The 16,108-nt window shown below is 36.1% G+C and overlaps 1 protein-coding gene across 5 annotated transcripts in view; it reads right to left on the reverse strand.

Moving 5' to 3' along the window:
- Positions 1-1,079: 1,079 nt before the first annotated feature.
- Positions 1,080-16,108, reverse strand: part of stx3a (syntaxin 3A) — a 28,345-nt gene continuing 13,316 nt past the window's right edge. Inside the window, exons 2-12 of one of the 5 annotated variants that reach the window (XM_038292583.1) lie at positions 12,740-12,814; positions 12,528-12,627; positions 12,161-12,235; positions 11,956-12,026; positions 11,631-11,739; positions 11,477-11,550; positions 9,549-9,683; positions 5,639-5,749; positions 5,271-5,381; positions 3,841-3,957; positions 3,588-3,677 (exon numbers count right to left, since the gene is read on the reverse strand). In XM_038292583.1, the coding sequence (XP_038148511.1) occupies positions 3,871-3,957; positions 5,271-5,381; positions 5,639-5,749; positions 9,549-9,683; positions 11,477-11,550; positions 11,631-11,739; positions 11,956-12,026; positions 12,161-12,235; positions 12,528-12,627; positions 12,740-12,814 (948 nt within the window). In that variant the 3' untranslated portion in view covers positions 3,588-3,677; positions 3,841-3,870. Of the gene's footprint in view, positions 1,173-3,587; positions 3,678-3,840; positions 3,958-5,270; positions 5,382-5,638; positions 5,750-9,548; positions 9,684-11,476; positions 11,551-11,630; positions 11,740-11,955; positions 12,027-12,160; positions 12,236-12,527; positions 12,628-12,739; positions 12,815-16,108 lie in introns of those variants that run through there. The other 4 variants (XM_038292584.1, XM_038292586.1, XM_038292585.1 and 1 more) reach the window with 4 other exon arrangements.

Raw genomic sequence — 16,108 nt, forward strand, 5'->3', positions numbered from 1 at the left:
CGCCATGAATACACTTTATGCAATTCTGCACATTTAACAGGGTTTTATATAAATATCTAAAAAAAAAAAAAAAGATTAAAAAGGCAGTTCAGATTACGGAAGAGGATTAGGGCCACTGAAAAAATAAAAAAAGTTAACTGATTTTAAAATGTTATTTCAGTTTACTATGGGGAAAAAGTCAGATTTCTGACTTTAATCTCAGAATTCTGACTTTTTTCTTTGAATTTAGACTTTTTCTCAGAATTTTGGCTTTTTTCCCATATTAAACTAAAATTAAATGTTAAAATCAGTTAACTTTTTTTTATTGTTTCAGTGGCCCTAATCCTCTTCCGTATCAGATACATAAAAAACCAACACTTTTCTCATGCACAAATCTCTGATTGAAGTCAAATCCTGAGGCTTCCAGTTTATCATCCATACCCAGTAAAGCAAAACGAGCGAACCCCAATCTAAATGGAGCTGATGGGCGGTGCTTCTGAGCTGCAGTGCGATGGGGGAGGAAATTAGGTCAGAACGGGCATCATAATGAATAACATCGTTTCAACTGGACCGGATTACAATTAGTAATAAGACAACAGTTGCAAATATAGGGATTTTTTGCACGAGACAAAGTGTGTTATAAATTGGTATTGTATACATAAACTGCATTGATTTGATTCACAAATACAATAATCAAAGCGGTCATTTCTGCATTGCACCACAAGGAGGCGCTGGACTACAGTTTACTGGTCACATGTTCAACCATCTGTCCCAGAAGAGGCAGACTGAGAATTATCCACACATTTATTACACGTTTCGAGATACTGTATACAGCAACACGGGTTTAAATCAGACAGGGTGGAAGGGAAATAGGGTTTGGAAAGATGTCATTCTTTATTGTTCATTTGAGAGAGGCTTTAATTTAGTCAAAAAAAAAAAAAAAAGAAAAGAAAAGAAAAACTGGGTAAGCAACACACACAAAAAAAAAAATCTCCTGGATGCATCATTATTCCTAGGGGGGAAAATACATAAAGACAAAACATGAGGGGTTAAACATTAAAATGTTTAAATTGTTTTAATGGTTACAGAGTGAGGTTTCACCTGTGCGAAATGTCTTATGAGAAGAAACTGTAGAGATAGGAGAAGACAACGATCCCAATGATGGCACAGCACAATGTGATCATCATCTTTTTCTAGAGAGGTAAAATACATGAAAGTTAAAAAAAATATATTTGCTTATGTAGGGAGGTAGGTCAGAGGGGATAATGGAGGAAAGGGGAAATAAGTGTTTGTGTGTGTTTGTAACATAGGAGAGGGGATGCATCTTACCTCTTCTTCTGCAAAACAAGTCTTTAAAATCTGTACGTTTGCAAAACAGCAGTTAATGTCAAACACTTTCACACATCTCTTCAAAAGTCATCAAAAATGTGCAGTTTCTTAAACTACTCACATTTCTTTTACTATCTGCAACAGGCTTTGTTGGAATTTATTGAAATATCAAGTTGTTCAACACAGAGATGAAGAAATGTGGCGTCAAAGTAAAATATTTCCAAATCTTTTGTTACCTGATCATGATGGATAATAACACACAAAGTAACTCTGAAAAGGATGTTAGATACTGCCAGATTAAAGAAGGGGCGGAGCTTGTCTGAAAGAAATCTTTCTTAAACCCACCACCACAGCACTGAGGGAATAGTTTAGATCAGGCTTTCCAGCTCTTGTCTGCCTTTTTTTAGTACAGCTGATGTTAACGGGATGAATCCCTTCGCAACATTCAAGGAATGCAAAGAACACTTGATTAGAATGACCTAGTCAAAGCCAACTAAACTAAGGAATGAAATAACAATGAACAATGTGCAGACATTTTTAGATTGCATAGAATATGCACAGAAAAATAGCCCCTAAAAACTGCTGCTGTAATTCCAACAAATTGTCCTATTTTGTATTTACAAATATAGCTGAATGCAATGCACACTTTTTCCGCTTTTAATTTTAAAATTCTGTGCTCCTTTTCTTTTGACCTTACATATGCTTTCCTTAGTCTTGATCTATAATGTGAAATATGCAAGATAACTTTTGCGACCCTTTTTACATTGACATTTGTGATGCAGAAACAGCCAGACAGACACTCAGGCTTTAAAAAAACTAATCTTTAATTATTTTTGAAATATTTGACATTAAAAAAGAAAAAATGTGCAATAAGTTTCATTCATTTTCTTCCCCATCCTTCTGCGACCTGCGTGGCCACAAAAATCATGCTGGATGCTGATTTCAAGTATTTCCCTGCAAGTGTAAATATGCAATATCTTTTAAAGAAAAGGCTTTGGCTATTAATGACTTATCGAAATGAAATCTCAACTTTATATACAGACACAACAGTAATCTTCGCTTACTCTAAATGCTCAAATCCTACACGCAATATTTTGTAAACCGTCAGTATTGGACACTACCTACAGAAAAAGAAAGATGACCATATGAATTCAACTTTGCTACCAGTTTATGAGGTCCACCTCATTAGAAATAACATTTTGAATAAAATAAAAAAGCTCAAATATTTTACTTTTATCCTAACTAAATCTGAATATATATAAACAGAACTGAAAACTGCGGTTCTGGTACATTTTCTAACAACAAAATATCGTTTAAACAATGTCTGTAAGAAAATTATATTTTCTTTACGCATCATTCTAACAGGAACTTAAATGGGGATACTTAATTAAACTGGCAGGTTAGCTGTACATATACAGAGGAAACATAATCAGTAAATACACATAAAACAACTATAAGAGAGACCTTATGATTTAAGCCTCCCTTTTAAGATAAAAAATATTTACTAGTGTTAATTCTAGCCTCCCCAAACTCTTTGTAGTACCTTTACAGCACATTAATGGTTTGTATATATCATGTCTAAACATGTTAACTGGTTTAAGATTCAATTTAAGGCATTTTTTCTAAAATAATGAACTACTTTCCAGTCTTTTCTATAGAATGCTTCTGAAATGTATCATCCTTCATATTTAATATTAATAATTTCAAGAAATTAAGACACAAGACTGACTGTCTACAGTGCATAAGTATGACTTCTGTTTTGTTTTTTTTTTACAATATAATTACAGAAATCTGAGCTTCATTTCATATTTTTATGAGTGAAAGTGCTGAAATTCCCTAAAAACCATCAACAACCTGGAAAAGTGGACAATCAGTAGCTTTTAAGAATAAGTAAAGATGTGTCGAGGCTCATTTAGATCGATAGTTTGGGTCTGGGGGGGGTGGTTCTGCAAAGTTTAAGGAACAGTGTAAGACAAACACAAAGAGAGGTGCGACGACAGCATCAAAAGTTACACAATGAAATGTTTGGTGATGGTGGAGTGATGAAACAGTTAAGTTTGCAGTTCCCTTTTTCGGTTTTGGTTCCACAGAGGTGTAGTTCAGGTACTGGGCCTCACTTCAGCTCTTATTTCCTCATCAGAGCTTCAGCAGGTTGACTCATCAATAAAGGTCATCAACTTCCCTTTTTTACACCAGGTGAGCAGCACCGATCCACATAGAAGAACCTACATAAGCTTTTGGAGTGAATGTTGAAATGACTGGATGGGCTGATGAAGAAAAGGTTGTGATTCACAGTCCTTTTATAGTGTCTGAGTGAGGACTATGATGATGATACACACAACACAGCATACACCGATGACGATCATCTTCTACGGATTAAGAGACAAAATGAGAGGAGCATTAATGACAGACCAGAAATGTTTCACACTCACACATCAAATGAGCTTCCAGGTTAGACAGAAAACTCTTTGAAGCTTCCCTCAATCCCAACTGTTAAGCAATAAACTGCAGATTTTCTCCAAAATTACTCACCGAAGGCTCTTCTCTTGGTCAAACAGCACCTCAGTTTTTCAGTCCTACTGACAACCCGATAATGAGAGCTATCACTGCCAGTAAGATCACCACAACCACCACTATGATCACAGTTTTCTGTTGAGAATAACCCAGTATATACAGTTTGGTCAGCTCCAAATCTTAGGAGGAATGATAAAATAAAAGGTAATATGCCACATAGCTGGAAGCTGCAAAAAAAAAAAAATCTGCACAAATAAGTTTTTATTAAGCAACAAAAATTCTAAAGCAGCTAAACAATATTTTCAGCAGCAAGAGGTAAGCTTTTAGTCATGTTTTAATACATCAGCAAAGTAAACAAAAAAGAATCAGGAGAAAGAAAAAAGAGAAAAATGTGAGAGTGAGTGAGTGTGTGTTTCAGTGGGTGGGAGGAGGTTCATCTTGGTTGTGCTTAACAGTGGCGGGTGGGTAACAGCAGCGGTTTGTAACTGGGATGGAAAGGGGACAGGGTTGGGGACAAATCAATGAGGGGCGGGCACACAGATCTCGACAGTGGAGATCATCTTCATGAAGTTAATGTGGTTTCCCAAAAGCATCAAGATGTTCACTCCAGGGTTTATCAAATCAGGGTCGCTTTTTGTTTGAAGTAAAACAGTGTTGGTTTAGTGGTTGGAGCAGTGCGCTTGTGCTCTAGGAAGGTTGCGGGTAACCGGTTAGATCCCCATAGCCTGCACTCTTGGTTCCTGAGCAAAACCCTTATCCCCACACTGCTCCCCAGGCGCCACAAAATGGCAGCCCCCTGCTACCCAAGGGGATGGGTTAAATGCAGAGTTAATTTCTCCAATGTGAGATCAATAAAGTTGAATTATTATTATTATCATTATTTATTTCATCAAATACAATCTCTTTAGTGAGAGTTGTTGCTTTAGTTTTGAAGAAATACATCAAACCTGCATATAGAACATGAAGCTGATCAGTGGATTTTTAATCAAGAGAGATTTTAATATTTCAAACAATTAAGAGGTAAAGGATAAATAAAAAAGCTTTTTAAGGTAAATGAATTATCCAACCAAAGAAACTCACAGAGCTCCTGTGTTTAGCTGTTTTGCTCATTAATATCAGGATTTGACTGTAAAACCTGTAAATCTCATCCAGGTTTATTTTGAAAAAGATTATACGTGACTAAAATAAGTTTAAAATATTTTTCTGCTCTAATAAACAGATGCTTCTCAATTTCAATATGCATTTAAACAAAACTTAATGACAGTTAAGGTTTAGAAGTTCCCCACTTCTGGTTTACTCAGGTTTTGTCAGGTAAATCTAAACATACTGCATATATTAACATGGATTTTATTATTCTTTTTTTAAGTTTATGCTTTTTTTTTTAATAAGCTAAATGTCTCGACTACTTTTGGGAAACCGGGCTTCAGTTCTTATCCAGAGCCACTCACACGGCGAGCCTCCTGCTGAAACTTGGCAGCTTTCTTAGTGTCTGCTACAGCTCGCTCCACAAAGCCCACCGATTGGTCCATGTTGCTCTCAATCCTGTCGATCATCCCGCCCTGGCAGGGACGGAGCCAGGCGCAGCAGCAAAGCACAGAGGGAAATGAGCAGATCCGCAGAGAGAAAGAAACATGCAGCGAGAATACGCTCGATCGCAACAGTTATGTATGAATAGTTATGGCAGCGAGGTGAAATAAAGGAGCGATATACAGGTTGTGCAAAGTGGATGAAATGTGGTAAACATGGCAAAAAGAGAGAGAGAAATAAGAGAAGCAACAGGAACAGGTCACATGTAATAGATTGCAAAACACATTACCTTGCGAGCTTTGGCCTGGTACTTCACAGCTTTTTTGGTCTGTTCCCTCGCCTCTATAATGTGGTCGACTGACTGAGATACATTCTTTTCTATGTTGTCTACTACATCCCCCTGAAAAAAAAAAAACAATATTCAGGAACATGCATTTTAAAATACATCAAGTAGTTTGGCATTGACGCCGTCACTTTTTTTTATGTGGCAACAGATCAAAATGATATCAGATTATTGTGAAGCATTAAGCTAATAAGCCCAGGTGAGGCTGTGAACGACTACAGATTAAATCACAATCACTTAAATTAAAGGAATATTACACCCAAAACAATATCCATCCAACAATATGTCAATATTCCTCCATACGCTACGGAAACCGCGGCAGACCAAACCAGATGAAAGTACGCACTCAGCTCGGCAAAGAACTCATGCTCTTCCTCAACACTGAAGTCCTCAGACATTTTTCTTTCGTTGTTTCTTTCTTTGCACAGGTAAACAGCACATTTCTTCTTCTACGCTTGCATTATTGGCAGAGCAGACGCTAAATGCGCACTTTCATCTGGTTTGATCTGCCGGCTTCCGTAGCGTCGTGAACGCGCACGCGCGCGCTTTCAGGAAATCCTATACACTACTGTTAATGCTCTAAAAACATTCTAAATGACTTCGTTTCGAGTAAATTATGGACGCTACCCACTCAGGACACTTGGAATACATTGGACGAGCAGTATGGAGGAATATTGACACGTTTTTTGTGGACTTTTATGGACCTTTCTGCCTCGGGCACCATAGACCTCCATTATTTGAATGTCAGCAGACAGCAAGAAGCATCCCAGATCTCCAGATGCATTTGAGATATCAAAAAAGTACTCCAGAGTGTTGTTCAGCATAGGGGTGAGTAGAAAATGAAGGCTAATCATGTTTTGGGTGTACTATTCCTTTAACATGACTAGTTCATGAATTTTGATGCTACCAAAGCAGAGCATGATCGAAATATGCAGCAGGTGGGCATGCAGGCACCTGCACGTAGAAAGAAGCCGTTTTTAACATTGGTCTATAAAGCAAATCACTATGAAAACCCTTTCAGTAAAAAAAGGATACCGTACTTCTAAAGAGACTATAAAGACAAACAGTTGATGCAGTAAATAATTCCTGTTTGCATAATTTAAGAGTTAAAAACCTTTGAAATTCATAAAATGCTTGGCTCCATAAGTCAAACATTCAAGCACGGTGTCTCGTGCTGAAGACTTATCAGTTCATGACTTTTTATTTAACCTTTTCATGAATGACTATATGAAATACATGCAACATCTAAGCTATATAAAATGTGCCAGACAACTCCAGTGATGCACGACTACAGACAGAAATCAGGAAGTTATAGAAAAACCTTTAACTTTTGGACATAAGTCATTTGTGGTTTTAAATTGAAGTTACTTGAGTGTCTTAAGATAATCCTAAATTGCTAATCTAACATTTTTCTTAAGAATTTTAACTTTGCAGAATTTTAACATTTTTTTTTATTATTTTGTATTGAATAGAAAATCCCTAGAATAGAAAATTCTGGTCTTGACAACAGCGAAGAGATTATAAAAAAAATAGTTCACACAAATGTGGACCTTAGAAAAAGGTATAAGAATAACATAACAGTGAAGAGTCAAAAGATAAACAATAAAATCCTGTACTGTAAAGTGTTTTAACAAGATAAAAACAGAGATGTGCAAAATAACAGGATGTTATTTAACTGACAAAGGTAGAAACTGCAAAATCAGCATGAATGTAAAAACTTATTGAGGTTGTTGGGAACAGTGCTGGTTATAAAGTCTGACAGCTGCTGGGAGGAAGGATCTGTGATAGCGTTCCCTGGTGTATTTAGGGTGCAGCAGTCTGTCGCTGAAGGAGCTGTGCAGTGCAGCAACAAATTCATGCATGGGGTGGGAGACATTATCCAACAGAGAAGTTAATTTAGTTAGGATCCTTTTTTTTCCCCACCCCCTGCACTGAGTCCAGAGGGCATTCAGTCACAGGCTATTTTGTACAAGGATCAGTGTTTTCGTCAGCACATTTAAGCTTAACAGGCCGTTTAGCTAATAAAAGTTATGGTTACACTGAAAATTATGCCAATGCTCAAATTTGTTACGAGTGTAACGCCCCTTTGACTGACATCTGGGCTTCCTCCCCACTTGTTGTGCTGAAACTTTTAGAGTTACAATGGAATAATGTTAATCCGCTTACTTTTAATGAGTCTATCAGCAATGGAAACCTTGTTTTAAACATATTTACATCCTTTCTTGCACATTTACATGAGGGAGGCGCTGTGAAAACGTAACCCCACACAATTATTGTCATTGGCTCCGACTTAGCGACTTTTTTCTATATTTACCGAAGCAACTTTTCAGACCCCTGTAGCAACTGATGACAACATGAAATTATCAATCACTTTACGTTTACTGCTTCCAGCTAGCAGTTAGGGAGCGAGCTCCTCCCTTCTCCAAAACAATGACAAGGAGTCAGACTCAGCAGCCGTTTCTACAGTCAAAGAGGGAAGAACGACTTTCCCGTTTCACGACTGAAAAGTAGTCACACATGATCAGTTTCCACTGATCCCCTCTGCTTTAAAAAAGTAGGAAGTAAATACATTTAATTCATACACAACCTCTTCCACTGTGTGTGCCTTTGTTAACTGTCTGCACTGATTTATGTTATTTTAGTCCAGATTAAAATATAACTGAATGCTAGTCTTAAGTTTTAAACATATTTGGAGTATTTTAGATCACATTCTTTCTTGCCAATGTTGGTTTAATAATAATATGAGAATTATGTGATGTCATTTGATGCACCCCATCAATAGCTAATGACTTCTAGAGACAGAGACTCATGAACATCAGAGAGCTGTTTCCATATAATTAATTATTATTAATTCTACATTTTCTAAAGCCACTACTTAAAAGTTATGATTTTTCATATTTTCAATAAATTTTACTAATATTAACTGGTATGATTTCTCACAAAATGATAATTCGATGTATCCCCATTCGCAAATCTGCCAGTCTGCAAAGGGAAAACAGTAACACTGAGCTAGATGAACCTAAGTGTAATTTTACACAATCTTTTACACATTTTTTACTATTGCTATATGCATGATAAGCATAAGGGATTCATGCAAAATTAACAACTTTATCAAATCAATTTCCGTGCCATTGCATGTTTTGTTTGGGGAGAAGGTTTAGTAAGTGACTCAATGCTGTTGACATTTCCCTCAGTTCCCAAAATGTCCAGATATATCTCTGAATACAGCTACATATCTGGATTATTCAATTGTTCTTCATTGTAAATGTTTATATCAGGTAAAGCAGCTTCAATAAAGGAGCTTTAACCATTTTGTTAATTCCCTAAATCTTTCGAAAATTAAGCTTTATGTTTGTTAATGTTTATGTTTGTCTCGCATTTCTTTGTGGGAAAAATCTCTTCAATTTCCAAACCTAGAAAAAAAAAAGTTACACAACATAAACAGAAAGCAAGACAGAGATTCTTACCTCAGAGAACCCTTTCCCTCAGAGAGCATGATGGTGCAAGCAGCAACAAAGAGGTGGTCATACTCTAGTTTTTTCATCTTACAGTTGCTACATGTCTACTAAATACAGTGTCAGCAATGGCGCTTAGTTAATATCTTACAATATTTATTAAGGTTCCATTATGGGAAGGAGATGAAGGTGGCGGTGGAAGAGAACAGGTACAAGAGAAGCATGGAGCTGGAAAAAACAGACAGTAGATGTAGAATGACAGTCACAGAACAGAGTCAGGATGTGGAAAACATCAGAACAAAACAATCAGATAGAGTCAGGACTGAGGCAGAGTAAAGATGGAACGAAATGAAGAATGGATCTGAATAAACCAATAAGCAGGTGAAAGCAGAGGAGTCTACCTGGCTCTCCACCAGCATGGCGATGTCTACAAACATATCATGCAGCTCCTTGATGCTGCTTTCCAGACGGACGATGTCTTTATGCCTGGATTCAATCTCACTCAGGGCTTGTTTGGAGATTCCAGAGTCCACAATCTGCAAAGACCAGCAGGTAGCTTTCACCAAACAGACTCACAAAATACGAACATCTACTCATCATTACAAATACATGTTTGGTTTTTCTAAAGGCACATATCTGGAAAAAAGTCTCCCAATATTTCCAGTTTAGCCCTTCTGCAATTTTTAATAATTAGATATCTTAATAACTTCTTTCATTAAATGCTAATGATTATTAATGAAGGTCAGGGCCACACCTCCATCAAACTCTGCCATATTTTACATGAAGGTGAGGTTGAAATTAATTGTTCAAAGCAAATAATTTCTTAATAATCTTATCTTTCAATAAAATTATTTTGGAACAAATGTCCAACTAAACCACAGAACTGTAGTAAAATTATTCTGAGACGGAAACAGCTCCTGCTCTGCAGTGAAAACAACTGATGTTGGAAGATGCTAGGTGAGATGCACAAAAAAATGTATTTCAGTCAATTTAAATGAAAGGTAAAGGAAAAAATATAACTAAAATCATCACAATGAGTCAAACTGAAAATTAAGTTAAAGAGATAATACTGTGGTTCTTAATCTTATTGTGAGCTGTAGGTTTTATAAGAGTTAATCCATTTATTAGATACTTATAATGTTTAAGTCCTTATCTGTAATATGGCAGGTCATTTTGTCAATTATAAAAAAGAACAACATGCTGCACTGTATTTGTTAAACATTGTTAAACTTTAATTGCTCTGTACCAACTCACTCCGAAGAGCAGCATGCTTTTAAAGGCTGAGAAAGCTTTTGCAGCAGCAAAACTATAAAATGCTCACGGCTACTGCGCATCAACAGACTACTTCTCTGCTTTTAAGTCTTGTTTTAAATCATTGTTCCTTGGCTTTCACATAAGGTGAGCCATTTTAACTTGGTTTTAATTTTATTGTACTATTTGTAATGCCTTTAAACATCTTGTATGTATTTCCTGCATCTTTCACATTTTGCTCATATTAAAGCAATCTGGCAAACCTTGTTCTAAAAGTGCTTCTATCAATATTATGGTTCAGGCTTGGTTACTAAACTGACCTTTTCCTGTTATTAATGGAACCACTTTGTCAAAATAAAGTACTAAATATAATGCAATTACAAATCTTAGAGAGGTTTTTAAATTCATAGTTACATATGAATTACTGAGAACTTTAGGTGTGTTTTTGCGTTGTAACAATTTATTTAGGTGTGGTTTGTTCCTGTCTGTGCAAATCTGGAATCCTAAGTTGAACTTTCTGTCCTTGAGCAAGAAATTCTTCCTCAGTTGTACCAAAAACAGCCTCCTCCTTATCACCATGAGCTCAGCTTGGACACAAGCTTCACTGCAGGGTGTTCTTATTTTATCAGTGACACATGCTGCATTCAATACTCCCAGTAACAAGATTTCTTTATTGCAATTTTTTCATTTGTTCTCCCAGAAGCCATTTTTGTATTGAACCGTTATATTTTGCTTATTAAATATGTAAAACAACATCTTTCATGACAGGAACTGCATGGCTCCCCTAAAAAATCAGACTTAATTCTAGTGGATAAAGCTAGTTAGAGCTTTTTATATTTATAATTTTGTTAAGAAGTCATTTTAAGTATATTTAATGTCCTTCCTGCTCCCTGATAGATGGATTAGAGCTCTGTTCTGAAAAAGACTATTTTGAGAAAAGGACAGATAAGATGAATCTAAAATGTGACTCATTAGGAGATAAAACGTTTTTTGTTTTTATAAAGAGAAAATCTAGGTAACAGCAGAGAGGTGTTATAGAAGCAATAGATGCTGGTTTAGACACACAGCAAACACTAACCCCAGCAGTGAAGACAGCAGCGTTTCCACTCTCCAACATCTCCTCCAGCTCTTCATCTGTTGTAGCTTTTCCAGCTGAATAAAACAAAGAGAAAATCAAAAATTGTTATGGGATAGCTGTAGGATTTTATTCTGTGAATGTAAATGTAACATACTTATCTCCAGTTGTCTCTGAATACGTCCTTTACTCCTCTCCCTGAAGTCCACCTGAGCTTCATTATACTTTGTCATGACCTCCACAAACTTCCTGGACAGAACTGCATGCTGGGAACAGAAGAGTTGTCAATTATTATCACAAAATCTGGAGATCCTGGAAACGGCTGAAACATTTCCACCAAATAACTCATATCAGACCAACTACTTTTATTAAAAAGCTCATAATAAAACCAATTAAAAGCTGTAAAAACTATTTGAGGACAGTAAAATCCATCAAACCAAACAAGGGGCCTCATTTTAAGACATTACCTGAACATAACTTACCTGTGATTTACGTATCCTCATATCTGCAGACACCCTCTCCTGCTGTTCCGACTCCAGATTTCTCTCGATGGCTAGAAAACAGTGAAACTTTCTAATATATGATTTAACTTAAATAAATGGCATAAATAAAAATGTTAATAAAATTTTAAGATATTTTTAATCACTTTCACAGAGAAAATGTGCTTAATTTTAAGGCTGGTCTTACTCTTTAGTTTGTTTCTTGCATTGTTGGCCATCTTCTTTATGTCATTGGTGATTGCTTCCAAGTCATCTTGTGTTTCTGAAGTCAAACAACACACAAAAATTTATCATTTAGCCTTAACAAGGAATATTTGTATGGAAAAGGACACCGTTTAATGCAAGAAAAGAGAATATGCTTGGCATTTTATTAACCAATTCACATTGTTTCTCTTAGCATGGGTTTTCTGCTCAGATTGTAATAGAATTTAATTTAGAATAAGCAGAAAGATGAAGAAAAACAACAATAAACTGATCCTTGCGAATGAGGTTCAGCTAGGAAATATTGGCTGAAAAAAATTAAACAAAGCAGTTTTTTGGGTGGGATGTCTCACTCTGATCTGAGGTGGGAGCAGACAGGATGACAGAGTAAAGCTTTTTGACTTCAGCCACATTCTGGTCAATTTTATCAATGCTGTTCCTGATGTCCTCGATCTGGAAACAGACAAGTCAGAAAAAAATAGCAGCTCTTAGGTATTATCTTTACCAAAAAGAAAAACAGCTGCTATGTCTCTGAACACCACCCATCATGAACCAGAAATCCGACCTGAGAGAAGAACTCGTCCATGAAGGCTGCGTTGTCCACAGCAATCTCCACCTCGTCGTCATCTTGATCACAAGTCTAACATAAAAAGAAAAAAAGAGATGTAGAAAAACTCAGGTTTGTAAGCAACTGAGAAACAAAAATCTGCCAGCTCTTTAACTATATGCTGATGAAGATTCTCAGTCATCCAGGTCAAATCTTGGTTTCCAAGATTTGAAGACGTTTCGCCACCTCTCCAGGAAGCTTTCTTAATTCAAATGTCTGGATCCGCAGTGAGTTTGAGTCTTATATAGACAAGGCCTTGTATTGCTTGGAAACATGCAAATGGTAACCGATGAGTGGGTCGTTTAGTTCCATTGTCAGCCTGTAATATCTGAAACCTGTCTATGATTCTGAAGGTCAGTCAGACCAGACTACCCCCCCCTTTAATGACCGACCTTCAGAATCATAGACAGGTTTCAGATATTTGAATTGAGAAAGTTTCCTGGAGAGGTGGCGAAATGTCTTCAAATATTGGAAACCAAGTCCAGTGGATATTTTTTTGAACTTTTACTGAACTCTTTAAAAAAGTACCTAAAAGCTTACAGTAAAATGTTAAGTACAATAAAATGCTGAATTTGAAGTTTATAAAACAAGAAATGTATACAGTTTAAAAGCAAATATTAAATTTGACAATTGAACAGCTACCAGATAATTTGTTTGGCTACTAGCTGATCAACATTTATTTATCTTTGCCAATATAAAAAATATGGCGTTGACATTTAAATTTGGCATCCTTTAAGTAACATAATCACTAGTAGATTCTGGTTATGTTGTGATAGAAACAATGATAAAAAATGATATTAAAAAGAAGGCAAATAAAACAAAGCCATAACAGGATCCATATTGTCACAATAAATTAATAAGTATTACCTATGATATAATGTAAATAAGACGAAAAAGGAACCGCAGATATATTTGCTTGACAGCTGCTGAGCTTATTACACAACAGGTAGTACGGTAATAATAATAAAAATTATATATGAGTCAGGAGATTTTGATTGGTTAATGCACAGAGTAGGTCAAGTTCTGATTAGTTACACTGACAAGAGCTATGCCAGCAAAGCTCAATAGCTTTGAATAGTAGAGATGAAATTAACTTATAGATCTGTGTGATAATCTAGGTAAAATACTGTTGCATTTCTAACAATGCAATATCTAACCATCTCATATTTAAAGACATTTATTCTTAATCAATAATAACGTGCTTGGGGCTGCTCAGTGGGGTAGTTTGTAGAACTGTTGCCTTGCAGAAAAAAGGTTCTGGACCAGGAATCTATCCCGAGATCTTTGTATGGAGTTTGCATTCCTGTGCATGCATGGGTTCTCTCTGGGTACTCCAGCTTCTCCCACAGTCCAAAAACATGACTGTTAGGTTACCTGGCTTCTCTAAATTGACGTTTTGTGGGAGTGTGTGTGCACATGGTTGTGTGTCGCTGTGTTGCCCTGCGATAGACTCGCGACCCATCTAATGTGTACCCTGTCTCTCTCTCTCCTATAGACCGCCGGAGAGAGTCACCGGCTCCACTACCCTGACGGAATAATAGAAGATGGATGGATGGATGTTACATTCAGGTAATATGTTAATAACTTGTTTATTGTTCCTTTAGGCTTCCATATGTCTGTAGTGTACTTTTATGAAGAGAAAGATTCAAAGCATATTTAAGTAAAAAATAAATAAATAAAAACTTTCTAAATTTCCTAAGTTATCAAATTTGTCTAATGATTTTCAGTACAGTTCCCACCAACAATGACTTTAAAAATATTGAACCAGTTTCTTTTTTACATCAAAACATCCAAAACAGGGATGTGCTGATCTGATAGCAGGTAGACTAACCAATCAGCTAACAGTTTCTCATTTTATAAACTAGACCTGCACTAAAGAGGCTAATAAGCCATCTGTTTCCAGTCCAAATCTCTTTATACAAAAACATTTAAAATCTGTCTATATAAATAACCATGTAGACACCCTGTGCAATAATCCTGTCATATGTGGACACAAGGTATGTGTCCTATGCATCTTTTTCCTCCTTTGGCATCTTATTCTTCTCATTTGACTATTTGAGCTAATGTAACAAGTATATTTCTCAACTGTGAGATCAATAAAGTCAATCATTCAATCAATCAAAGATACAAGGTCAAGCAGAAAATCCCTTCTGAACTGCTAGATGTCGGCAGCAGCATTGCTAACCAACAGATGGTGGCTTTATAGGATTTCAGTACTAAATTTTCTGCCAGTGGCTTATTAGTCCAAAAGCACTTTTTACTTTTAATTTGCAGTTAGGTCGTTTTGAGGCCGGTTCGTACTAACGCCAGAAGTAAAAAACTCTAGATTTCATTTGGAAGCAAACTAGACAACCTGAAACACTGGAACAAAAACACACGGCTGACGGGCAATTTTCAATGCTCCAATTCTTTAAGCATCTTTAAGGGTCAATTCAATTAAAAATCACTTAATTAATCTAAAAGGTTAATTACTCTCTCTAAAAAAATACCAAGTTAATATACCTTATTTTCTCCCCATTGTTTAACGTAAACAAAATAAAAATGACAAACTTATTTTTAAATATGTTTTATTTCTATCTTCCTTTCTAGAAGACCTGACTTCAAATGTGCTCATAAATACAGGATGTGAAACAAGTTTCCAGTATCAGCCACTGTAAACCACTGTAGTCTTTGTATGCAGCCAAAGTGAGCAACAAGGCGTAGAAACTGGTCAAATTATCATAGTAGATGCCTAGGCGCCTTAAAAGCTGACCAAACATGGTAGGTGTGAACACAGCCTAAATCAGCAGATAAATATTACAAAAGTAAACCCAAAAAGTGCACGATAAGGCTGGAAGTTTCTCATTCAAGGGAAAATTAAGGAAAATAATGCAATCCTCTGTGCATCAAAGCATCTAACCTTTAAAATATTCTTGCTACATTTCAAATAAATTAAATATAGCGTTTGTTATTAACAAAATTGTATGTAAATTAGTTAAACATTTATTTAAAAACAATTTTATTTCACGCCTTGCAATTTCATCTCAGCTTGATTGTATTCCTGTAAACAAACCATTTAATTTAACTATTGCACATTATGTTTTTTTCCCTTTCAGTGAGGCAATTTCTAAAATAATGGAAGAAAAAAAACAAATTGAAAGGATCAAGTGTAAGGTAAACTCAAACTCAGCCGTGCCGGTTTTCTCGTCCCCTTTTTACCAACTGGCTGATAAATCATAACAGATAATGACCCTTGATCGCAGCATAACAACTCTGAGCAAACTAACGCTGTTGTACATTTTTTCATTTGAGTCATAAACCCACATTTAGCTGTCGAAGCAGATGCCA

The sequence above is a fragment of the Cyprinodon tularosa genome, unplaced genomic scaffold (genome assembly GCF_016077235.1).
Source record: "Cyprinodon tularosa strain WSP-4 unplaced genomic scaffold, ASM1607723v1 ctg314, whole genome shotgun sequence".
In the NCBI taxonomy this organism is placed as follows: domain Eukaryota; kingdom Metazoa; phylum Chordata; class Actinopteri; order Cyprinodontiformes; family Cyprinodontidae; genus Cyprinodon; species Cyprinodon tularosa.